This window comes from Oncorhynchus gorbuscha, linkage group LG20, assembly GCF_021184085.1.
Source record: "Oncorhynchus gorbuscha isolate QuinsamMale2020 ecotype Even-year linkage group LG20, OgorEven_v1.0, whole genome shotgun sequence".
NCBI lineage: Eukaryota > Metazoa > Chordata > Actinopteri > Salmoniformes > Salmonidae > Oncorhynchus > Oncorhynchus gorbuscha.
The window spans coordinates 1,881,593-1,906,916 of record NC_060192.1 but is presented as its reverse complement, the minus strand read 5'-3'; the positions used below and the strand labels follow the sequence as shown (position 1 = coordinate 1,906,916).

The window sequence follows — 25,324 nt, the reverse complement described above, 5'->3', positions numbered from 1 at the left end:
ATTGGGGGAGAAGGAGTTGGTCAAAGAGGTGACCAAGAACCCGATGGTCACTGTGAGAACTCCAGAGTTCCTCTGTGGAGATTGTTGTCCTTCTGGAAGGTTCTCCCATCTCTGCAGCACTCCACTAATCAGGCCTTTATGGTGGAGTGGCCAGATGGAAGCCACTCATCAGTCCACTTGGAGTTTGCCAGAAGACACCTGAAGGACTCTCAAACCATGAGAAACAAGATTCTTCGGTCTGATGAAACCAAGGTTGAACTTTTTGGCCTTAATGCGAAGCATCACATCTGGAGGAAACCTGACACCATCCCTACGGTGAAGCATGGTGGTGGTATCATCATTCAGTGGCAGTGACTGGGACACTAGTCAGGTTTGAGGGAAAGATGAACGGAGCAAAGTACATAGAGTTCCTTGATGAAAACCTGCTCCAGAGCGCTCAGAACCTCAGACTGGTACGAAGGTTCACCTTCCAACAGCACAACGACCGTAATCACACAGCAAAGACAACACAGGAGTGGCTTCGGGACAAGTCTCTGAATGTCATTTAGTGGACCAGCCAGAACCCGGACCTGAAACCGGACCTGAACATTTCTCTCTCCATCCTCCATCTCAATCGATCTCAAATCAAACCAAACAAAATTGTATTTGTTACATACTCAGTTTACAAAAGCTATAAAAGGTGCAGTGAAATATTTATGTGCTCCCTCAACATTGTCGTACAATAATCAATATCAATAATAAGAAGAAGAGAACAGGTCATTAGAGAAGAAGACAATATGCATAGTGGCAGTAAACTGATATGTACATAACTCTCTGGCTATTCTAGGATCCCTCTATCTCTGGATCCCTCTGGCTCCTCATGGATCGCTCGATCTCCCTCCATCTCTCTATTTCCCTGCCTCTCTCCTTCTGTTTCTCTCCCTCCGTTTGGTACCTGCGATTCGTAGGGCAGGAAGGCGATGTTGATCTCCGTCAGGGTCTTGATGGATTTGGAGGCACGGCTCTTCACTACCTCGTTGAAAAGTGGGTCTGGGCAGGCTGAAACAGGGAGAGGTTGATGTGAGTGTGAGTGGTGGTTCGGCGTGGCTCAGTTGGTAGAGCACGGCACTTACAACATCAGGATTGTGGGTTTGATAAAAGCATATTAAAACATGGGCTGGTATATTAAGAACCCTTGTTTCAAAGGATGATGATGCTGAAAATGATGAGCTCTATTTAAAAATAAATAATATATAAAATAAAAAAAGTGTTTTCTTTCATTTCACATTATTCCTTCCATGAAGTAATTTGACCAATGTCACAGCCCACTCCACCAAGAATGAATGGCTGAGGTTGCACTCATGTCCATTGAGCTGTGTAGTGAATCCACAGAGCGCTTGAGGTGTCGTGGAAAGGCTCCTCCGGGAGCTACTCACAGTCAGTGAAGAAGACGTGGGCTGCTTTGTATTTGGCTGAATGGGGGTCTTTGAAGTCTCCAATTAGGGTCTGCACAGACTGGAGAGAGAAGGACACAAGAGCGTAAGACGTCTGCCGCGTGTGTGTGTGTGTGTGTGTGTGTGTGTGTGTGTGTGTGTGTGTGTGTGTGTGTGTGTGTGTGTGTGTGTGTGTGTGTGTGTGTGTGTGTGTGTGTGTGTGTGTGTGTGTGTGTGTGTGTGTGTGTGTGTGTGTGTGTGTGTGTGTGTGTGTGTGTTTCTGTCAGCATGTGTCTGTCAGCGTGGGCCTGCATGTGCTGTATGTGTTTGAATAAGGATGGGAGAGGTAGAGAGTAAAACTGCTAGAGTGCAGTCAGCTAGAGATCCTGTCCATAGACACACATGAGTATTGTGTGGTTTGCGTAGGCTGAGTCAACAACCCTGGGTTTGGGTACCATCTCATACAGAATGGTGGCATATGGTCTCTGTGTACAGTGAGAACAGAAAGCTGAACAGAGATAGTGTTCTAAATATAGACTGTGAGAGGGAGATGATGGTGTGTGTGTGTGTACCTTGTCAGTGGGGGTAATCAGGTAAATGGCCTCCAGGGTGGGAAGAGGCTCTCGTCGCTTGTTTATATCCTCCACAACTAGGGGGGAGGAGAGAGGAGAGAGAGAGAGAGTGAGAGAGGTAGAGAGAGAGAGAGTGAGAGAGGTAGAGAGAGAGAGAGTGAGAGAGGTAGAGAGAGAGAGAGTGAGAGAGGTAGAGAGAGAGAGTGAGAGAAGTAGAGAGAGAGAGAGTGAGAGAGGTAGAGAGAGAGAGAGTGAGAGAGGTAGAGAGAGAGAGAGTGAGAGAGGTAGAGAGAGAGAGAGTGAGAGAGGTAGAGAGAGAGAGAGTGAGAGAGAGTAGAGAGAGAGAGAGAAGTAGAGAGAGAGAGGTGAGAGAGGTAGAGAGAGAGAGAGTGAGAGAGGTAGAGAGAGAGAGAGTGAGAGAGGTAGAGAGAGAGAGTGAGAGAAGTAGAGAGAGAGAGTGAGAGAGGTAGAGAGAGAGAGTGAGAGAGAGAGAGAGAGAGAGGTAGAGAGAGAGAGAGAGAGAGAGAGAGAGAGAGAGAGAGAGAGGTAGAGAGAGAGGAGAGACAGAGAGAGAGGTAGAGACAGAGAGAGAGGTAGAGACAGAGAGAGAGGTAGAGAGAGAGAGGTAGAGAGAGAGAGGGAGAGAGAGGTAGAGAGAGAGAGAGACAGAGAGAGAGAGAGAGAGAGAGAGAGAGGTAGAGAGAGAGGAGACAGAGAGAGAGAGAGACAGAGAGAGAGAGAGAGAGAGAGAGAGAGAGAGAGAGAGAGAGAGAGAGAGAGAGAGAGAGAGAGAGAGAGAGAGGAGAGAGAGAGAGAGATAGAGAGAGAGGTGGTTATATCATGGTAGCCAAATGGTAGCTACAGTCCATAGGTAACAAGTGTTGAATTTCACGTATAATTACAGAATACCTGAATAGTTTCCCTGATATTAGTGTACATTCCTTTTGTTGTTGTAAGTGTCCTTTTTAATGTTGCACACATCCCTCTCCTTCTGCCCTGCCCCCTCCCCCTTCAGTTACTGAAACATTTCCCCGGGAAATCATAATCAATCATATATGTTACAACACTTATAATGACTTTATATGGTCACTTACATTACAATGGTCTCCCACCAATATATTGGGATGTTCATTTGTACTTTGCAGAGAAGTTTGGGCAGCTAAGTATTTGTTCATGGAAGGTTTTCCTGTCTTTATCAGGTGTTTCTGTTTGTCGAGTTTTGTTGACGATATTTAAACTGTTAGTTTGCAAGTGCATGTCACGTACTGTGCTGTGCTGTACTGTACGTAAATGCCTGGCTGTTATTGAGAGAGTTGTCTAGTCTAGGCCTGTAGGCTATACAGTACATTTCTCTTTCATAATGTAAATGGCATTTGTCTTACATTATGTCATTCACAAGCTTATTGTTATATGCCCTGTTTACTGCACCCATGTGGAAGAGGGGAGTTTGGCGTATTAGGGCAGCACGGCAATTGTTCATTGGACGTTTTTGCTGTCATTATCAGAGAATAAAAGACCAACCCTCTGGTCGTATGTAAGCCAATCAAAACACAACGCAGAGGCAATCGACACCGGTCCCACATACAGTATAACAATAGAGGCTGATGAGGTTTAAATCGAGTGCTTACTGGTGATGCCCTCTGACATGATGTCTGTCATCTTGCAGCAGGAGGACAGCATCCTCATGCTCAGCTGGTCCACAATCAGCGCCTGAGGCCAGGAAGAGAAAACAATGAGAAACCAGGGAGAGTAAGACAGAGGGTTTGGAAAACAAGTTTAGGACTCTCTAATCCTATTCAAATGTTTCATTGGTAGCACTGGTGCAGTGCACCCAACTTCACAACGAGCATGAAACAGTACTGAGGAGCACCCGAAAAAGATTGATTTAAATTACATTTAGATAGATGTAGCCTTCCAGAAGGCCTTTTCTAGTCATTATACAACGTTAACAATGTCTACTGTATTTCAGATCAATTTTATGTTATTTTATATGGACAAAAAAAAAGTGATTTTCTTTAAAAAAACAAGGACATTTCTAAGTGTGAGAGTGGAGGATTATAATAATGCATATCGAATGCTGTATATGTGAGTGTCGCCTAAATAAGAAATTAAGTGTTGTTTTTGGTCTAACGGCAACCTTTTAGTATGATATTATATTCGGTATGTTAGGCCTGTGTCGAATACTAATGACTCGTGCAAATGTATTGCGAGACATTGACTCAGCTTTGATCTGAACTTTATTAAACGAGCACCATTCTGAAAAGTGGTGGAGCTCTGGTGCGCTCCGGCAGCACTACACTACCCAAGGGACTCCAAGAAGCTCCTCATTAAATATATGTATCCCGTTTCAAGAAGCTAGGCGTATGTCGCATGTCACTACTTCATAGGAGAGGCATGTGAATGTTTTTATTTATATATATATAAATATATATATATGTTTTTTTTTAAATCAAAATAAGTTTTGACAGAAATGCCTTCTGGAACATGTGAACTTTCATGTGCCTTAATAACAAACTTGTATGTCATCTTTAAATACAAATAAAATTGTTAAATTAGGAATCTTGTTGCTTTAGCCATGGAAAAATACAGGAACCTTCCCGCTAGCCATGATTGGCTGAGATAATGGGAGGGCTGGACATGCCCAGAGATGAGTTCGGATTGGTCTGCCATGTAGCATGCTTCTGTCTATAACATGAGCTGGTCAGAATGTGTGGATAATCCTGTCTACCTCAGCTTTTTTTGAAAGATATCAGGAAGGACTGAACAAGTTTTGCATTGCTGCACTAAAGTTAATAGCGCTGAAGATAATAGCGCTGAAGATAATAGCTCTGAAGATAATAGCACTGAAGATAATAGCTCTGAAGATAATAGCTCTGAAGATAATAGCACTGAAGATAATAGCTCTGAAGATAATAGCGCTGAAGATAATAGCGCTGAAGATAATAGCACTGAAGATAATAGCGCTGAAGATAATAGCGCTGAAGATAATAGCTGAAGATAATAGCACTGAAGATAATAGCGCTGAAGATAATAGCGCTGAAGATAATAGAGCTGAAGATAATAGCACTGAAGATAATAGCGCTGAAGATAATAGCGCTGAAGTTAATAGCGCTGAAGTTAATAGCCATGGACTACTTTCTGGAGGATGATCGTGCCATGTTGACTCTCTCTGACTCAGATGAATGAGGAAATTCCGGATTTAGGTAAAAACATTTTAATTGAACCAGACATTATAGAGTCTTCCCCATCCCTGTCCTCGTGAACAAATGGTGATCAACAGTGTTGTTGTCACAGAAGAAGTTGACTGAGTTTTGAAATCCCTTGAACACCCATTGGAAGCCGAGAGATGATTCCCAAATACAGAGGGAGTTGAAAAGAGAAGACAGGAGGCTGTTGTATAAAACACCTGTCTCCGGATTATATATTCAACTAAGGGCAAGCACGGAATCTGTGACATAGGGTGAAAGTTGTTTTCATTGCAAATGAAAGCATACTGTTAGCTAGCTAACATTAGCTGGCTGGCTCGCTAGCTAACATTATGTGAATGATCTGTGTGGTAATGTTCATTTTTTATATCTCAGAAAGCCATTTGCATTGCTAGTTATAACCTAATGTTAGCTAGCTAGCTAACATTTAACCTAGTTGGTTAGATTTAGCCTCCTTGCAGATTCATGCATGGTGCATGCATAGTATCATGAGTTGGGATAAAGGTTCATTGTTTAGCTAGCTAGCTACATGTCTAAACAAAAGACTCCACTATGCAAGTAACCATTTCACTGTACCGTTTACACATCCTGTGCATGTGACTAACAAACTTATAGTGTGTGTTTACCAGAGACAGTAATGTGAAGAACAACATGACCTGCAACAAAGGTAGATTAGGATACAGGCCAAGGACGAGATAACGTGTATTTTCACTACTACTTTTTGCTACTACTTTCACCGCTTTTAGTCTTGAAAGCTTTGGTTGTTTACTACACTACCTTTTTCACTATGTTTAGCACATGGCCTCACATGTGAATCCTTAAAGAGACGGGTGGGGCTATGGCTTAAGAGGATGTGAACCACACTGAATGGTTTAGACAAGGAAGAGCTCTCCGGTAGGTGTACCAAAACATTCACGGGCCATTTTCTCAAAAATGGGATTACAAATTGATCAACTTTCAAAGCAGAATAACTTTCCCATTGTTCCTCAACTGTAGTGTATGATATAACATTTTCTAGCTCAGAGTCTCAACTTTTATCCAATGTCAAAAACACCATTTCAAATGTTGCTGCATACTGTAGGACCGAATCCAGGTGGTGGGTGACATATTTGTAATCTTGGTGCACTTCCCTTCGCAACACTAATCACAATAAATGTCATTCTACACTTCAAAGGAAAAAAACTATATCTCACCTGGGATTCGAAGTTGCCACAAATGGTGAAAATTACCAGGAGCCAGGCTTGCTACACTGTGAGCTATTCATGTGTTTTCCTCTTCACTCTCACAGGTGAGGTGAAGTCACACTCTCACAGGTGAGGTGAAATCATACATTCACAGGTGAGGTGAAATCATACTCTCACAGGTGAGGTGAAATCATACTCTCACAGGTGAGGTGAAATCATACTCTCACAGGTGAGGTGAAATCATACTCTCACAGGTGAGGTGAAATCATACTCTCACAGGTGAGGTGAAATCATACTCTCACAGGTGAGGTGAAATCATACTCTCACAGGTGAGGTGAAATCATACTCTCACAGGTGAGGTGAAATCATACAATATATCCTCTTTGCTCGTGATGTGTGTTGCTCAAATAACGATACAATGTAACAACAGCCGGATGGCACAAATATCTTTTTGCCATTCAATGTATTATCTGGGTGAATATTTTTCTAGGTGCCTGGTGACACCAAATAAAAACTACATGTAATACTTGCGAGAATACACAACGAAACGGTCACAATTAGACCAAAGGGTCTCTGTTTCACTGAACAATTTCACTTTTATCTTTCCATAGTGGGAATAAACTCTGTCGAGTGTTTTCGGTCAACAAAGCCTGAAAAATCCTGATGAACAGAATATATATTTTTTTTAAAGGTTAAACTGCAGTAATAACAAAGACAAATACTAATACTAATAGGACTCTCACCTTCCATTCTCCCTTCTTCTTCACCTTCTTGATGACATCATTCATAATCTCTGTGAAGGAAAGAGAGAAGACGAACGGATCAGAACATTCGTTATACGTCACGTGCTTCTTCACCGTGTAGAGAGAAGACGAACGGAGCAGAACATTCGTTATACGTCACGTGCTTCTTCACCGTGTAGAGAGAAGACGAACGGATCAGAACATTCGTTATACGTCACGTGCTTCTTCACCGTGTAGAGAGAAGACGAACGGAGCAGAACATTCGTTATACGTCACGTGCTTCTTCACCGTGTGCAACCTTCCAATGTCAGTTGATATGATTTTCTTTTGAGTCAATGTCAAAACCCCTCACATGAAGATTTGAGCGTACAGTACTGGTTAATAGTATACAGTCCTTTTCTCTGATTTGATTCATTGACAGGTATCAGACTGTTTCCATATAGTGACAGTGGAGCACAGGACACAAATGAGGAATATACTCTCTCACACTTATAATCATGCCTCTGGGAACAAGGCTGAAGAAGGGTTATTCCGCTATGGAGGATCGACACAAGTTTTCACTTCCAGATCAACCACAGAGCACACTGACACTAAAATATGCTTCTATCAACCACAGAGCACACTGACACTAAAATATGCTTCTATCAACCACAGAGCACACTGACACTAAAATATGCTTCTATCAACCACAGAGCACACTGACACTAAAATATGCTTCTATCAACCACAGAGCACACTGACACTAAAATATGCTTCTATCAACCACAAAGCACACTGACACTAAAATATGCTTCTATCAACCACAGAGCACACTGACACTAAATATGCTTCTATCAACCACAGAGCACACTGACACTAAAATATGCTTCTATCAACCACAAAGCACATTGACACTAAAATATGCTTATCAACCACAGAGCACACTGACACTAAAATATGCTTCTATCAACCACAGAGCACACTGACACTAAAATATGCTTCTATCAACCACAAAGCACATTGACACTAAAATATGCTTCTATCAACCACAAAGCACATTGACACTAAAATATGCTTATCAACCACAGAGCACACTGACACTAAAATATGCTTCTATCAACCACAGAGCACACTGACACTAAAATATGCTTCTATCAACCACAGAGCACACTGACACTAAAATATGCTTCTATCAACCACAGAGCACACTGACACTAAAATATGCTTCTATCAACCACAAAGCACATTGACACTAAAATATGCTTATCAACCACAGAGCACACTGACACTAAAATATGCTTCTATCAACCACAGAGCACACTGACACTAAAATATGCTTATCAACCACAGAGCACACTGACACTAGAATATGCTTCTATCAACCACAGAGCACACTGACACTAAAATATGCTTCTATCAACCACAGAGCACACTGACACTAAAATATGCTTCTATCAACCACAAAGCACACTGACACTAAAATATGCTTCTATCAACCACAAAGCACATTGACACTAAAATATGCTTATCAACCACAGAGCACACTGACACTAAAATATGCTTCTATCAACCACAGAGCACACTGACACTAAAATATGCTTATCAACCACAGAGCACACTGACACTAGAATATGCTTCTATCAACCACAGAGCACACTGACACTGGAATATGCTTCCATTGGACAGCATTGCTCTGCTGTTGACAGCCTGCCACATAGCTGTCATGTATAATTGCTGTTGTGCTGAATATGTGATTCTAGTCCATCGGAAGGATTCATTTTCATCAAAGCAAAGTCATCCAACCCCTCTTAGTACATCTAGTATTTCATTAAGATCTCCATTAGCTGTTACCAAGGCAAAGACACTAAGAATAGTGTGTGTGTGTGTGTGTGTGTGTGTGTGTGTGTGTGTGTGTGTGTGTGTGTGTGTGTGTGTGTGTGTGTGTGTGTGTGTGTGTGTGTGTGTGTGTGTGTGTGTGTGTGTGTGTGTGTGTGTGTGTGTGTGTGTCTTCACAGTCCGCATTGTACCGTGAGGTGTTGTTTCACCTGTTTTTTTAAAACCAGATGTCATTGCTAGCTTGAGATACCTAACGTGGAAGAGAGGTCCGTGTATTCCTGGCTCTATTTAGTACTGTGCGTTTCCTAACCTCTGTTCTGGACTTGGGAGCTGTGAAGAGACTTCTGGCGGCGTGTCTTGTGGGGTATGTATGAGTGTCTGAGCTGTGTGTTAACCGACTGAACAGACAATTCAGTACATTTGACGAGCCAATACCTCTCACAAAGACCAGTAGTGATGCAGTCAATCTTTCCTCTACTTTCAACCAAGAGAGATCGATATGCATGTTGTTGATATAAGCCCTCTGTGTACATTTAAGGGCCAGTCGGACAGACCTCTCCCCATTTTGAATCCATATGTTTTGACCCTATCAGCTTGCAATCTAAGGTTACCATCAAGCAGCCTCCTCAACTTGCTCAGTCGCCACATTCACATCAGCATGCTGCCAAGGGTTCAGTTCTATATTAAGTGAATGGTTTGTGTGTGTGTGTGTGTGTGTGTGTGTGTGTGTGTGTGTGTGTGTGTGTGTGTGTGTGTGTGTGTGTGTGTGTGTGTGTGTGTGTGTGTGTGTGTGTGTGTGTGTGTGTGTGTGTGTGTGTGTGTGTGTGTGTGTGTGTGTGTGTGTGTGTGTATATATTTGCACCCATGTATGCATTACCATACATTATAAAATAGTCACATCATTGCAAGGGGAGGGTATATGGCTCCTTAATTGGGGAGGACGAGGCTCGTGGTAACGGCTGGAGGGGAATCAGTGGAATAGTATCAAATCAATCAAAAACACATGGTTTCCATGGTTTCCATGTGTTTGATGCCATTTGATTTGCTACGTTCCAGCCATTATCATGAGCCGTCCGCCCCTCAGCAGGCTCCTGTGCTTACACTGTAGCGAGCAAAATGGAGGTCTGCGGCTACGCATGAGTCAAATGCATCTTGAAACACAGATGATGCCTTCTTATGCAGTTACATTCCAGAATGGCTTCCAGAACAGAACTGAAGAATCAAATGTATTTTCCGATACGCAGAGAAGACAAATTCGTTCTCCGAATGAAAAAAACAACAACAAGTCAATTATTTTTGGTTGATTGCCATTGGCTCCAGTTCTCCTCTGCTGCAGTACGAACGGACTAATCCCATAGGTTGTCTGTGGGGCAGGCCAAGGCAGGCGGCCATGTTTCTGTGGCGATGCCACTATTAGCCCGATCGCTGGTGTTGGCCATCTGGCTGCAGTGTTGGGATAAATCCATTTAGGATGACTCTCTTTAATGTTTTGCAGTATCACCATATAAAAAAGGGTATTAAACTGCTAAGCCCTTTAGATCAGCAGTGGCCAACATCTACACAGAGATACAGACGGATTATCACAGATTAACCAGGATGTGTGTGTGGAGACCGCAGGGCCTTTCAGAGAATGAAGTGGATTTGTTGTGTAAATGCTGCCGATAGACATTTGTGTAGACAATGTTCACCTCATGGTTAAATTACAAAATGACATTTGTTTTCTTACCCTGTAAGCAGTCTATGTACAGGGCCATTTAGGTGTACTATCCCTTTAAGCACAGACCACTCAAAACCAGGGGGTTAGGTCTGTACAGGAAAGCAGCACTCTAGACGTAGATGCCCTGATGTGACCTGATGTGGTAGATGATCTGAGAAAGAGAACACTTGTCTGAATCGCTTATTCAGCTCTTGTCTATTTCCAGCTCTTTCTAGGCTATGCCACAGGAAACCATTTCAGCAGACAGGATGCCATTCTGGGATTGTTCTGGCTCATCCTTGACCCCCCCCTCCTCCCCTGTGTGGCAGTACAGTCACATAGCAGTCTGAGAGCAGTACAGTACAGTCACATGGTAGTCTGAGAGGAGGGAAGGAAACTTAAAGCAACTGTCCAGTGTTTCCAGGTTTCTACGATATATGACGTAATTGATTACAATATGTTTTAATTAAGTATGATAAAAGCAGGTTTTCTGTGCTGGAATGGTGATGGCGTACCCCAACAACAGAACGCTGTGGGCGTACAGCAGTCATTAAAAATATTCATGCGAGTAAACAGCTAATTGGCCGGCTCACACTTCACACTTTTGAAAAGGTCTGTTTGAGATACAAGTTTGAAGTTGGGTTTTTTCTCCAATTTATGCTTTGGCCACAAATACTAGTATAGGATGAGTCAACTGAAATAAATGACTCACCTCTGTCATCACAAAGTGCTCTGAGAGGCTCGTTAAGGAACATATCACCTCTACCTTACCCGTCACCCTAAACCCAATTCAATTTGTTTTCTGTCCCAACAGATCCACAGACGATGCAATCGCCATCGCACAGCACACTGCCCTATCCCATCTGGACAAGAGGAATACCTATGTGAGAATGCTGTTCATCGACTACAGCTCGGCATTTAACACCATAGTGCCCTCCAAGATCGTCATCAAGCTCGAGACCCTGGGTCTGAACCCCGCCCTGTGCAACTGGGTACTGGACTTCCTGACGGGCCGCCCCCAGGTGGTGAAGGTAGGAAACAACACCTCCACTATGCTGATCCTCAACACTGGGGCCCCACAAGGGTGCTTTCTCAGCCCCCTCCTATACTCCCTGTTCAACAATGACTGCATGGCCACACACACCTCCAACTCAATCATCAGGTTTGCAGACAACACAACAGTAGTAGGCCTGATTATTAACAATGATGAGACAGACTACTGGGAGGAGATGAGGGCCCTGGGAGAGTGGTGCCAGGAAAATAACCTCTCCCTCAACATCAACAAAATGAAGGAGCTGATCGTGGACTACAGAAAACAGCAGAGGGAGCACGCCCCTATCCACATCAATGAGACCGCAGTGAAGAAGGTGAAAAGCTTCAAGTTCCTCGGCGTACACATCACTGACAATCTGAAATGGTCCACCCACACAGACAGTGTGGTGAAGAAGAGGCAACAGCGCCTCTTCAACCTCAGGAGGCTGAAGAAACCTCAGGGCTCTTCAGAGGATTGTGCGGTCTGTCCAACGCGTCGCCGGGGGTACACTGCCTGCCCTCCGGGACACCTACAGCACCCAATGTCACAAGAAAGCCAAAAAGATCATCAAGGGCATCAACCACCCGAGCCACGGCCTGTTCACCCCGCTAACATCCAGGTGCATCAAAGGTGGGACCGAGAGACTGAAAAACAGCTTCTATCTCAAGGCCATCAGACTGTTAAATAGCCATCATGAGCCGGCCTCCACCCAGTACCCTGCCCTGAACTTAGTCACTGTCACTACCCGGCTACCACCCAGTTACTTAACCCTGCACCTTAGAGGCTGCTACCCTATGCACATAGTCATGGAACACTGGTCACTTTAATAATGTTTACATACTGTTTTACTCATTTCATATGTGCAGTGCATTCGGAAAGTATTCAGACCCCTTGACTTTTCCCCAAAAAATTACGTTATAGTCTTATTCTAAATTGTAATAAATAGTTTTTCCCCCTAATCAATCTACACACAATACCCCATAATGACATAGCAAAAACTGTTTAAAAAAATCTTTGCAAATGTATTAAAAACAAAAAAACTGAAATATAACATTTACATATCTATTCAGACCCTTTACTCAATACTTTGAGAAGCACCTTTGGCAGGGATAACAGCCTCGAGTCTTCTTGGGTATGACGCTACAAGCTTGGCAAACCTGTAATTTGGGTGTTTCTCCCATTCTTCTCTGCAGATCCTCAAGTTCTGTCAGGTTGGATGGGGAGAGTTGCTGCAAAGCTATTTTCAGGTCTCCAGAGATGTTCGATCGGGTTCAAGGCCTGGCTCTGGCTGGGCCACTCAAGGACATTCAGAGACTTGTCCCGAAACCACTCCTGCATTGTCTTGGCTGTGTTCCTAAGGTCGTTGTCCTGTTGGAAGGTGAACCTTCGCCCAGTCTGAGGTCCTGTGCATTCTGGATCAGGTTTTCATCAAGGATCTCTCTGTACTTTGCTCCGTTTGTCTTTCCCTCGATCCTGACTAGTCTCCCAGTCCCTGCCACTGAAAAACATCCCCACAGCACTTAGAATAAGGCTGTAACGTAACAAAATGTGGAAAAGTCAAGGACTCTGAATATTTTCCCAAATGCACTGTATAAACCGTAGTCTATTCATTGCCACTACGACATTGCTCGTCCTAATATTTATATATTTCTTAAATCAATTCTTTTACTTTGAGATGTGTGTGTATTATTGTGAATTGTTAAATATTACTGCACTGTTGGAGCTAGGAACACAAGCATTTCACTGCTCCCGCAATAACATCTGCTAAATATGTGTATGTGACCAATAAAAGTCTGGCATATGCTACTACATTTACATTTAAGTCATTTAGCAGACTAGAAATAAATAGTTGACTAGAGTAATACAGTCTAAGTGTTTGTGTCGGTCTGTGGCTCTGACCAGACCAGTGTAAGTACTGGGATGGGTTAGACCCAGAGCTCTTTCAACTGTAGGTGAATCAGGCATAGCTGTCCTCAGCCTGAGGCATGAGTCACTGTAAATACTAAATTAATTTGACATCTTATAGATATGTTAAACATCACGTCTCATATATTCAAATTAGGTGGACACGTCACATTGACCTGATGCTGACTTTGTCATCCAGAGTACAGCAGAGAGTATTGGAATGGCTGAGACATATGCAATGTTCCCCAACCATTCACCTCACAGGGAGGCGGTGTTCTAAGGTCATAGCATAATGAACAGCTGTCGCTTTAGCAGCCTAGCTTTAGCATCAACATTAGCATTAACATCAACCCATAACACAATGCTAGGCTAGCATTAGCACCAACCCATTCCACAATGCTAGGCTAGCATTAGCATCAACCCATACCACAATGCTAGGCTAGCATTAGCATCAACCCATACCACAATGCTAGGCTAGCATTAGCATCAACCCATACCACAATGCTAGGCTAGAATTAGCATCAACCCATACCACAATGCTAGGCTCCAGCAGGAGTCATTCAACACGCTCTTCATACAGATAACCAACGTGACAAACCACAACAGGATATCAGAGACCATTATCCTTTCCACTTCAATATGCTTTATTATCATTAAGTATGAGTATGCTTAGCACAGGGTTTGTAAGCCTTTTATCCACACAGAAACAATTGAGAGGCTGGCTGGCTGTTTGTTGTGTCATTGATGTGTATTGGTTATGTAACGGTTGTGTATAATGTCTTCCAATCCTGAAGAATCCTCAACCTTGACCCCAACAAACAATGCCAAGCCGTAGCGACTCAATACTGTGAATTTAACCCTTTACCTTCCGGTTCTGCCTTGGGGGTCGGCGACTACGATTACATGACCCATTTTCTCTAGATCTCAGCATCAGTCCCAGGGAATGTAACACCCCTTAAAGAGTCCGGCGGCCATTTTAAGCAGGACACAGCCCCTCCCATATTATTTTCCCTCTCATCTTCTGGACCATGGAGTACCTATGCTTCTAGTCCTGGAGGGCACACAGCAGGAGCTTCATTCTCTCGTAATTGTCTCAGTCAAAACCATTAGCAGCTCGACTGGTTTGGTCCTGGCTGACATTTTGGATGGCTCTTGAAAAGACAAGAAGAGAATAGACACATTTGGTTAAATATTTGGTTAAGTTATGCCCTGGACATATTACATTAAGCTAAACACAGTTATAACATGTATACAAAGCATTTATAAAAAAACGGAGGAAAATCGATTAGAGATATGAATATTGACTACTGCTCTCCTTGGCGTGATCGGCAGTAACAGAGGGAGTAGAGTGTCTCAAAGTGCCCTTCCACAGACTTCACAGACTCAAAGACTTAAAGACTCCACAGACTCAAAGACTTCACAGACTTCACAGACTCAAAGACTCCACAGTCTCAAAGTGCCCTTCCACAGACTTCACAGACTCAAAGTGCCCTTCCACAGACTTCACAGACTCAAAGACTTCACAGACTTCACAGACTTCACAGACTCCACGGACTCAAAGTGCCCTTCCACAGACTTCCACAGACTTCACAGACTTCACAGACTCAAAGACTTCACAGACTTCACAGACTCCACAGACTCAAAGTGCCCTTCCACGGACTTAGCTGTTTACAGACACCCATGAGTCAGTCAGCTGTGAGCCCAGTCTGCCGTTACGCAAACTCTCACAGTGCCTTGCCCCGTTCCCACTGGTCGTGGCTACAGCAAAGGGTCACTCTCACATCCATCCATTTCCTGCCAGACTCTGACAACACAAACAGATCCCAGATCAGAGACATCTCAGGAAAACTGAACAGGAATAGCAAGCAAGCAGAAACGACTCCCGTCCACATCTCAGCTGGGGTCAAAGGTTGTGTTGTCAGTCTGGCTGTAGGTCATGCTGACTCTCAGAGCAGGAAATGGATGGATGTGAGAATGACCCTTGGCTGTTGCCAAGACCAGTGGGAACGGGGCAAGGCACTGTGAGAGGAAAAATAATATAGAGAGAGGTTTAATTCTAACAAGCGCAGACAAGATGAAGACCCTGAATAATTCCTTACGGTAGTATCTTATTCTTAGTATGTTGAGGTAAACTGAGAAGTATTTTTCTGCCACAATCTCTTGGTGTGTTAATTAAACCAATTCTTTCTTTGGCCGCCTCTCCAAAACTGGAAACACTCATCTCCCTCACTAGCTTTACACACCAGCTGTTAGAGCTCACAGATTACTGCACCTGTACATAGCCCACCTATAATTTAGCCAAAACAACTACCTCTTTCCCAACTGTATTTAATTAATTTATTTATTTTGCTCCTTTGCACCCCAATATTTTTATTTCTACTTTGCACATTCTTCTACTGCAAATCTACCATTCCAGTGTTTTACTTGCTATATTGTATTTACTTTGCCACCATGGCCTTTTTTTGCCTTTACCTCCCTTATCTCACCTCATTTGCTCACATTGTATATAGACTTGTTTCTACTGTATTATTGACTGTAATTTTGTTTTACTCCATGTGTAACTCTGTGTTGTTGTATGTGTCGAACTGCTTTGCTTTATCTTGGCCAGGTCGCAATCGTAAATGAAAACTTGTTCTCAACTTACCTACCTAGTTAAATAAAGGTAAAATATATATTAAAGTGTGTCTGGGTGTTATATTCCATTTATTTTCCATTTTCCTACAATACAGTGTTATGTAATGATAGCTGGTATAATGTATTACGCAATTGGCATGAAAAACATATAAATGTTGCCATTAGACATTTATTTTAAAGGCATGCAACTGGGGCTGGCACAATTACCGTATAACCGTGTAACCAACAGTTATGGATGTAGACCATCATGGAAATCAAATAACCGTCATAACCGCGATTATTATTTGATTATTCCATTTTTTTTTTACAAACAGCTGACGACCAGGCATTCATACAGTTGAGTTAGTTTCTGTGGTAACATGGACTCTTAATGTGATTAACCTTCCCTCCTCCTTGCTGAAACAAGAAACTAGCAAACAAGTCGGTGGTTGCCAGGCAACCCCCCCACCACAATGCAGCAGCAGCACACATCGATATAGAATGAATAGAAACAGAATGAATAGAACGGGCTTGGAACTTCTAACCCTCGTTGGTAAACTCATGGGTATACTCACAATGGCTGTCTGGTATTGTGATGAAATAATGTCCATGGTAATGTAGAATGTTCATTCAATTTATGTTAATTGGTGTGGCTCATGCAATACTCTGAGTCCATATTCACGTAATAATAAGGAATTCCCCTCGACCACGCCCACAAATTGGGGAAAACAACTATTATTTTCCATTGATCCCCCCCCCCAGTGTAAAATAGCCAACTTTGTCGTTACTTTTTTGTTACACGGAAATAACAAAACGTGCCCGAAAATCTGCTGTGTTGTTCAATGCACATGTAACCAGGTCAAAAATCCTGACCTATGGTTAGCAATGCTCCCATGTAGGGAAATAGAGCCTGCGAGAAAAGTCCTGTGGCTTCAGGCTATTCGGCGTGGGAAATATGGGGACCCTGTGTCCAAGGAGGCTACACGTAGCTATGTGTGGAAAACATTTCATCACAGGTAAGACATTTAACTTGTTTGGTATAGTTTGTTTGTAAATCCACTCACTACTAGTAGCTGTATAGCAGAGGTGGGACCAAATCATTGTTTTACAAGTCACAAGTAAGTCTCAAGTCTTAGCACTCAAGTCCCAAGTCAAGACAGGCAAGTCCGAGTCAAGTATCAAGTCAAGTCTCAAGTCTTAAACAAGTCATAATGTGCTCTCACCAAATGTAATACCATTTCATATTTTTAACAAGAGTAATAGTTAGTATATTACATTTACCCAAATCATGAATGCTTTAAAAAATATCTATATATTTATTACTTTCCAAAGTAGGCTAGTACACAGTCGCCCAAACTTAAAAACACACACACACACTCTCTCGGTGTGGTTACAGTAAGCTCACGTATGTCAATGGTTTTAGGAACAGCAGTAACATCAGGCAGGATTTATAGCTCAATAATAATAATAAATGATCACGTTCCCGCACTGACTGACTGTGTTGAGGCTCATTGATTTAACATTACGTTAGCCTACATGCTACACTAGTAAAGTAATAAATTATATAGCTGTCGGCTATATTAGCCACGACTTACCGTTTTTGTGCAGCTTCAAATGTCGAACAAAGTTGGAAATTGTTGCGCCTCCGTCTGTAATTTTCTTCCTGCATGTTGTGCAAGTTGCAATCTGTTTTTGGTTGATGCAGCGTCGTCTTTTGATCCAATTGTTTTGGGGGGTATCATCTTTCCAAGGGCTCCATCTGAATTCACCCGCCGACGTTCCTCTGCACTGCCAAGCACAACTTTTTCTCAGCTGGCACAATTTGATTGGCTGCTGTCCGATTCAAACTGTAATCCGTTAAATGAAGAGTTGATGCGCTGCACACTTTTTAAAAATAGCATCATTTTTAACATTTGGGCTTGGGGAGGGTATCAAGTCAGGTTGAGTCATAAGACTCAAGTCCAAGTCAAGTCACGAGTATTTGGTATTAAAGTCAAAGTCGAGTTGCAAGTCATCATATTTGTGAATCGAGTCCACACCTCTGCTGTATAGTTAGGTTGCTTGTGTTGTTGGTCGTGGCTAGCTTAATGTTCTGGTCGGTAGCTAGCTAGCACTCACTCACTCAAGTAGCTGCTAGCACCGTCTTGAAAAGGGGCATGAGGGAAGCCCTAAAATATTATGTTTTTCTAAGTAGTGAGAACGCTCGGTAGAAGGCAATGTTGAAAAGTCATGTTTAGACATGTTGTACTTACTTAAATGTTGTTTTGTAATTGACAACAAGAAAATTGCATTTGAAAAAGGGTGCCGTTTTTGCTGTGAGACAATGGGTTAACCTAGATAAACACCGGTTGTTTTCCACACAAGCGGAGGGTGCCATGAAGTTCTATCCAGTACTGACTGGGATTATGGGATGTATTTTTTGCTATTACAGTTGAGTTGAATCAGCAAATCACAGCAAAAGTAGGAAGATTAGGCATACCTACCCATCAATATGTTATGGGTAGGTATGCCTAATCTTCCTACTTTTGCTTCCCGTGTTTACTTCCTGCTTAGCTCCTAGGTCAAAATATAAAGTATACTGCACCTATGTGTACACTTGCAATGGTAGCCAGCCCACCCATTATGCCATCATTGACTTGAATGGGGGTGGCCGTTCTATTCATTCTATTTCTATAGAATAAATGCACCCGTGTGTATTTCTGTACACATGGGTGCAGTTTGTTTGGGTTTTTAGGCTGGGTTTCTGTACAGCACTTTGTGACATCAGCTGATGTAAGAAGGGCTTTATAAATGAATTTGATTGATTGATATAGCGACACATGAGCAAAGGAGAGGAGAAATTGTGTGTAAAAAAAGCATACATACATTCAGTCAAAGGTTTGGACACACCTACTCATTCAAGGGTTTTTCTTTATTTTTTAAAACCATTTTCTACATTGTAGAATAATAGTGAAGACATCAAAACTATGAAATAACACATATAGAATCATGTATTAACCAAAAAAAAGTGTTTTATATTTAAGAATCTTCAAAGTAGCCACCCTTTGCCTTGATGACAGCTTTGCACATTCTCTCAACCAGCTTCATGGGGTAGTCACCTGGAATGCATTTGAATTAACAGGTGTGCCTTGCTAAAAGTTCATTTGTGTAATTTCTTTCCTTCTTAATGCGTTTGAGCCTATCAGTTGTGTAGTGACAAGGTAGGGTTGGTATAGAGAAGATAGCCCTATTTGGTAAAAGACCAAGTCCATATTATGGCAAGAACAGCTCCAATAAGCAATGAGAAAAGACAGTCCATCATTACTTTAAGACATGAAGGTTAGTAATTTCAGAAATTTTCAAGAACTTTTAAAGTTTCTTCAAGTGCAGTCGCAAAAACCATCGCTATGATTTAATGAGTTGGACCGCAGTGAAGGAAAAGCAGGCAAAAAGTGCTCAGCATGTGTGAACTCATTCAAGACTGCTGCAAAAGGCATTCCAGGTGAAGCTGGTTGAGAGAATTCCAAGAGTGCAGCACTGCTTCTTAATCCGGGAGAATGGGATTTTATGACTGCTCATTAATTCTCATAATTACTATTCTAATCTAGCATTCAAGTGGGCTAGTCCGTGTGTAGTCAGCCATCAGAATACAGATTAAATGTTGGGTCTGTCTGTGTTTACAGTGGCAGGCTGCAGACACTGCGTCACACAATGAGCTCAGATGAGTGTGTTGTGAGGTAGGCTGAGTATCTCCCCCAAGGTCAGTGGAGAAGTTTGTGCGCACGCTCATGTGTGTCTGTCCTGGTGTTGGGCTGTGCAGCTGGTGAGTGCTTGGGCTGGGCTAATGAAATGTACAGTAACTGCCTCTCTCTCACTATACTGCAGAGCCTGGTCAACCCTGAAGTCCTACAGGGAGAGGTGTCGCTCCTCCTTTCCAGCCTCCTTCCATCCCTCTCCTCTCCCTGCCTAGTCACCTATCTGTCCTTCTGATTCACATTGAAATAACAGCTTAGCAAGCCTCTTGAAAACCAAGGCTACTTTACGTTCTGTTGGAGATTTGGAAGGATGGCCCAACAAGATCTTAGCAGGAGTCATAGTTCCAATGGGAATGTGGGGTGCTCTTCATATATTTATATTTATATAGTCACTACAACAAGTAGAAAGTCATTATACTTGTCACCTTTAGGTAAAGTGTTAGACATATTTAGCAATGTTTTTATGAACCATCAATGTATTTTATACTGGTGAAATACTGCTAATGACATCAAACTGTTCATTTGATTAGATACCAAATCCTGAGAGGTTGACATTAGTGCGATTAAGAAAACTGGTGTGGCAATGGGGCATTCTAGTGTGCGAAAAACATTAGAGAATTCACTGGACTTATGAATTAGATTTCAGAAATAGATGAAAAAGAAACTAGGACAACACTTTATTACTCATAAAAGAGACTTTTAAAAGGACTAATAGAGATACTTTTACTAGGCCATGTGTCGTGAATCCCCTTTGCTTTCAAATGTTCATTTCATGGAATGTTTGAATGAAATGGAATGAAAGTGGTTTGCTGACACACACACACACACACACACACACACACACACACACACACACACACACACACACACACACACACACACACACACACACACACACACACACACACACACACACACACACACACACACACACACACACACACACACACACACACACAATTTCCTTGGCTTCTGGAATTAATATCTTGTAAATCAAGACTGATTCCAGTCAAATACGTCGAATGAAGAACTGCCATGGCGATTCAAACAATAAAAACAAAACACGCGATTTAAAAATCCACAATCAAGCAGCAGGAGAAACAAAGCAGGAGAAACACCATGAATCATCGGGTAAGAAACAGATTCTTGGCCCAGTTTTGTCTGCTGTTCCCTCGCATGTGTCACTGGATGAACAGTCATGATCACACACTAGCCTTCCTCCTCCGCTGTGTCAGGCTCACGATACAATACTCACATCTTACCCTGTAGACCGCAGTCTGACAGAAAGGCTCTCCTATAATTCCGTGCCATTGTGATAATGTTGAAATGCTTGTTTTAGGCTACATATTTCCAACATGTAAATAAGAAATCGGTCTCTTTATTAATACAGCCTCATAACTGGGATGAGAACTGAATGATGTGTGTACAGGATGTGTGATATCCCTCTTGTCTCAAACCGGCAGCGCGCATGCGGCGCCGTGCATACATTTGCTTTGTCCCCCTACACCAAACGCGATCACGACACGCAGGTTAAAATATAAAAACAAACTCTGAACCAATTACATTAATTTGAGGACTGGTCGAAAATCATTAAATATTTATGGCAATTTCGCTAGCTAGCTTGCACTTGCTAGATAATTTGTCCTATTTAGCGAGCTTGGTGTTGCTAGCTAATTTGTACTGATATATAAACATTGAGTTGTTATTTTACCTGAAATGCACAAGGTCCTCTACTCCGACAATTAATCCACACATAAAACGGTCAACCGAATCGTTTCTAGTTATCTCTCCTCCTTCCAGGCCTTTTCTTCTCATGACTTTATATTGTGACTGGCAACTTTCATAAATTAGCTGCATTACCGCCACTGACCTCGTTCGTCTTTCTGTCACCCACGTGGGTATGACCAATGAGGAGATGGCATGTGGGTACCTGCTTCTATAAACCAATGAGGAGATGGGAGGGGCAGGACTTCCACCACGTTCAGCGTCACAAATAGAACTGACTTCAATTTTAGCCCTTGACAACGTAGATGCTCGTTGGCGCGCACAAGCAGTTTGGGTGCAATAAATGAATAATATAGATTTCTAAATGTATTTTGCGTCGCTCGCATCGCACACGCGTAGTGTGTAGTCAGCCTGTTAGGCGTAATTCTGCAAATTAGGAATCCAATAGGCACTGAAATCCTGTGTCTGCCTTTTCTTTCCCAAACATTATTATGCACGCTGCAATTTAGATGTAGGTCTAGGCCTTTTGGTAGAGCATGGCGCTTGTAACGCCAGGGTAGTGGGTTCGATCCCCGGGACCACCCATACGTAGAATGTATGCACACATGACTGTAAGTCGCTTTGGATAAAAGCGTCTGCTAAATGGCATATATTATTATTATTATTATTATTATTATTATTACAGCCAAGACCATGTACTATGGAACGCCGTTTGGGTCAAAAAAGATACACATCAAATAACACTATTTGACGCGTCAAATAACAATGTGTAAACTATATGCAAATGTTAGCCAATCACTATATGAAAAACAACAAACGACTAAGTCATGTCGAACCTTGAAAACACGAGACCGCTTTTTAAGCTTTTTTGCCAGCCAAGTGCGTCAAATAGTGTTATTTGACGTGTATCTTTTGACGCGGAAAGACCCAAACGGCGTTCCATAACGTATTGTTATTTAACTTACACAAGTCATATTACAGAACTGTCATTAGCTCATGGACTGTTACAAAGGATTTTGTTTTGGTGAGGTCTAATCCGCAGCCAAAATTACCCAGATCTACTACTGAGCTGATATCATTCATACTATACATATTACAGCTTTATGACATCAATTTAAACACCACTATGAATTGAAAACTATAGTGAGGACAGACTCAGCTGTTGTTGCTCTACCATTACTGGAGTAATCGATTTGTATACCGTGTTCATCAGTGACATGGGCAGTGGTGGATTTAGGTATAGGTGACATGGGCAGTGGTGGATTTAGGTATAGGTGACATGGGCAGTGGTGGATTTAGGTATAGGTGACATGGGCAGTGGTGGATTTAGGTATAGGTGACATGGGCAGTGGTGGATTTAGGTATAGGTGACATGGGCAGTGGTGGATTTAGGTATAGGTGACATGGGCAGTGGTGGATTTTTAGGTGACATGGGCAGTGGTGGTATAGGTGACATGGGCAGTGGTGGATTTAGGTATAGGTGACATGGGCAGTGGTGGATTTAGGTATAGGTGACATGGGCAGTGGTGGATTTAGGTATAGGTGACATGGGCAGTGGTGGATTTAGGTATAGGTGACATGGGCAGCCACCCACGACGTCATCTTGCCGTGGACTGCACGGGGGGCCTGCACACATTTTTTGGGAATGGTGACATTTGCACGATCGGTTTTCTATCGCTCATTTGCACGTTGCATGATATAATGTCACCGCGTGGGACTGCGGGTCAATTACTGGACATTGGTATTCCAAAGCTTCGTTTATCACTGGTCTGACTTCTTGGCTAAGCCTAGACCTATACATCGCTAATAACCTCTGGAGATAACTCCGTCGCTGTTGACTGCACATTTATCGAGAAGGGGGTAACTGCATACTTGCCATTGTCCGAGAAGAACATGTTTTATCTTACAATATGGTTACCGATATTTAGTGAGCTGTCGGGACACGGGAAAATGCCTCACCCCATCATAAATCTGGTATATGTTTCAGCTGCGCATCCATTTTCCAGTGAGTTGTGATGCTACTGAATAGCCTACTGCTATTTCGTTTGAACAGTTAGAGAGTCAGGAGATTGGGCAATAAGCCTAGTAGCAGGTCCGTCGAAAAAAACCCATCGATGGTTATTTTTAAACCATACACCGATGCTGTTTCACAACTGCTACTCATGCTGCATAAATTATGCTTGTAGCCTTCATCGTGGGCCAAGTGGGTCTATGTGCATTGCCTCCTGTAATATGCGGATGAAAGCACAATAAAACCCGATTTCGAAAAGGTGTTACCATCCCGAATGCGGATTTATCTCCGGGTTTATGTGCTCCATACAGAGGACAGGACACACCCTCCGCCATTATCCATCTAATACTGCCGACCAAGACTATCATCAGACTGTTCAACCTACATTTCCTTGTTTGAACCGTTCAACCTGAAAGATGACGTTCTTCGCAGCGTATTGTAGGCTACTGGTGATCCATCATAGGGGTGAGGCATTGCTGAAACATGTGAGGCATTGCTGAAACAGCGGAATCCCGTAGACGCTGCGCTCCTGGATGGAGAATATTCATTTACAACCAGTCTATGAAATTGTTATAGGCCTACGTTGCATTGTGCGGTTAACATTGTGCCTAAAAAATTTTTTTAAGTAATGGGCCTAGAACTGCCTGTGATTTTAGACAATGTTTCCTAATGTCGCCCCAATGCCGCACAGTTGTATTTTAATTTCCGATTGAAAGTATATTATGGGTGTGTCTGTCTTTCTCGACCTTATCATGCAGAGTTTGATTTAAAAAAAATCATTCATCATTGGCCGCAGCGCGCGTCGAATAACCATGTGCAGTTTATATTAATAGGCATCAGCATCGCTGGAGCTCTGGGATAAATGGCACAGGTATAGGTCCTTGGCTCATGCTGATAACCACCGTTGCACACTGGTAAATCAGCGCACAACAACCTGCCGCATCCTGGGGAAAAACACGCACCCACACATTCACTTCACCACCCCATCCGAGACAAATGCACAGTGCATCCCATCGATGCGTATCAATGGATTGAGAAAAATGCACAGTGCATCCCATCGATGCGTATCAATGGATTGAGAAAAATGCACAGTGCATCCCATCGATGCGTTTCCATGGATATGTATTCCATATCAAATAGTCAAAATGTATGTATAAATATAATAAGGTATTCTTACTTTCACCGACCACCGCCTTGAGTCCTATGGGTGCCATGATGCTATTGTGTGTTTGACCGTATTCTCTCCCTTTGACTCCCTCTTCCTCCCTTGCCGTATTCCTCTCGTTTCTCTGCTCGACCGAATGTGCATTGCCTCACATCGCAGCTGACTGCAGAGCTTCGAATAGAGACGTCACTCCGTATTCCTCCGCCCCCACATCAGTGGCTACATTAGCCAATTCATTTACACTATTTATACATTTGCCAATTTCATTATTATACTGTTTCTAATGTTTTACATATTTACTTTTTCATTCCTTTAGTAGTTCATTTGCAATTTGCACCTGTATGTGTTTTAGGCCCATATTAAATTAACTTTTGAATAGTCGAATACATTTGAAGTGCAAATATGTTGTGAAGCTTATACGAATCACTGACGCGTTTTAATTGGCTGTACCTTTTTTAGAATTGACCAAAATTGTTCAGCCAAAACTGGATGAAAATCGTCCGTGGTGGT

General features: G+C 42.5%; 1 protein-coding gene across 2 annotated transcripts in view; it reads right to left on the bottom strand.

The window, feature by feature from the left end:
* LOC124007168 (syntaxin-binding protein 1-like) overlaps nt 1-24,960 on the bottom strand; it is a 41,970-nt gene extending 17,010 nt beyond the window's left edge. Inside the window, exons 1-6 of one of the 2 annotated variants that reach the window (XM_046317539.1) lie at nt 24,827-24,960; nt 7,118-7,167; nt 3,613-3,694; nt 1,985-2,061; nt 1,416-1,494; nt 935-1,038 (exon numbers count right to left, since the gene is read on the bottom strand). In XM_046317539.1, the coding sequence (XP_046173495.1) occupies nt 935-1,038; nt 1,416-1,494; nt 1,985-2,061; nt 3,613-3,694; nt 7,118-7,167; nt 24,827-24,863 (429 nt within the window). In that variant the 5' untranslated portion in view covers nt 24,864-24,960. Of the gene's footprint in view, nt 1-934; nt 1,039-1,415; nt 1,495-1,984; nt 2,062-3,612; nt 3,695-7,117; nt 7,168-21,624; nt 21,667-24,826 lie in introns of those variants that run through there. The other variant, XM_046317540.1, reaches the window with a different exon arrangement.
* Nucleotides 24,961-25,324: the final 364 nt, after the last annotated feature.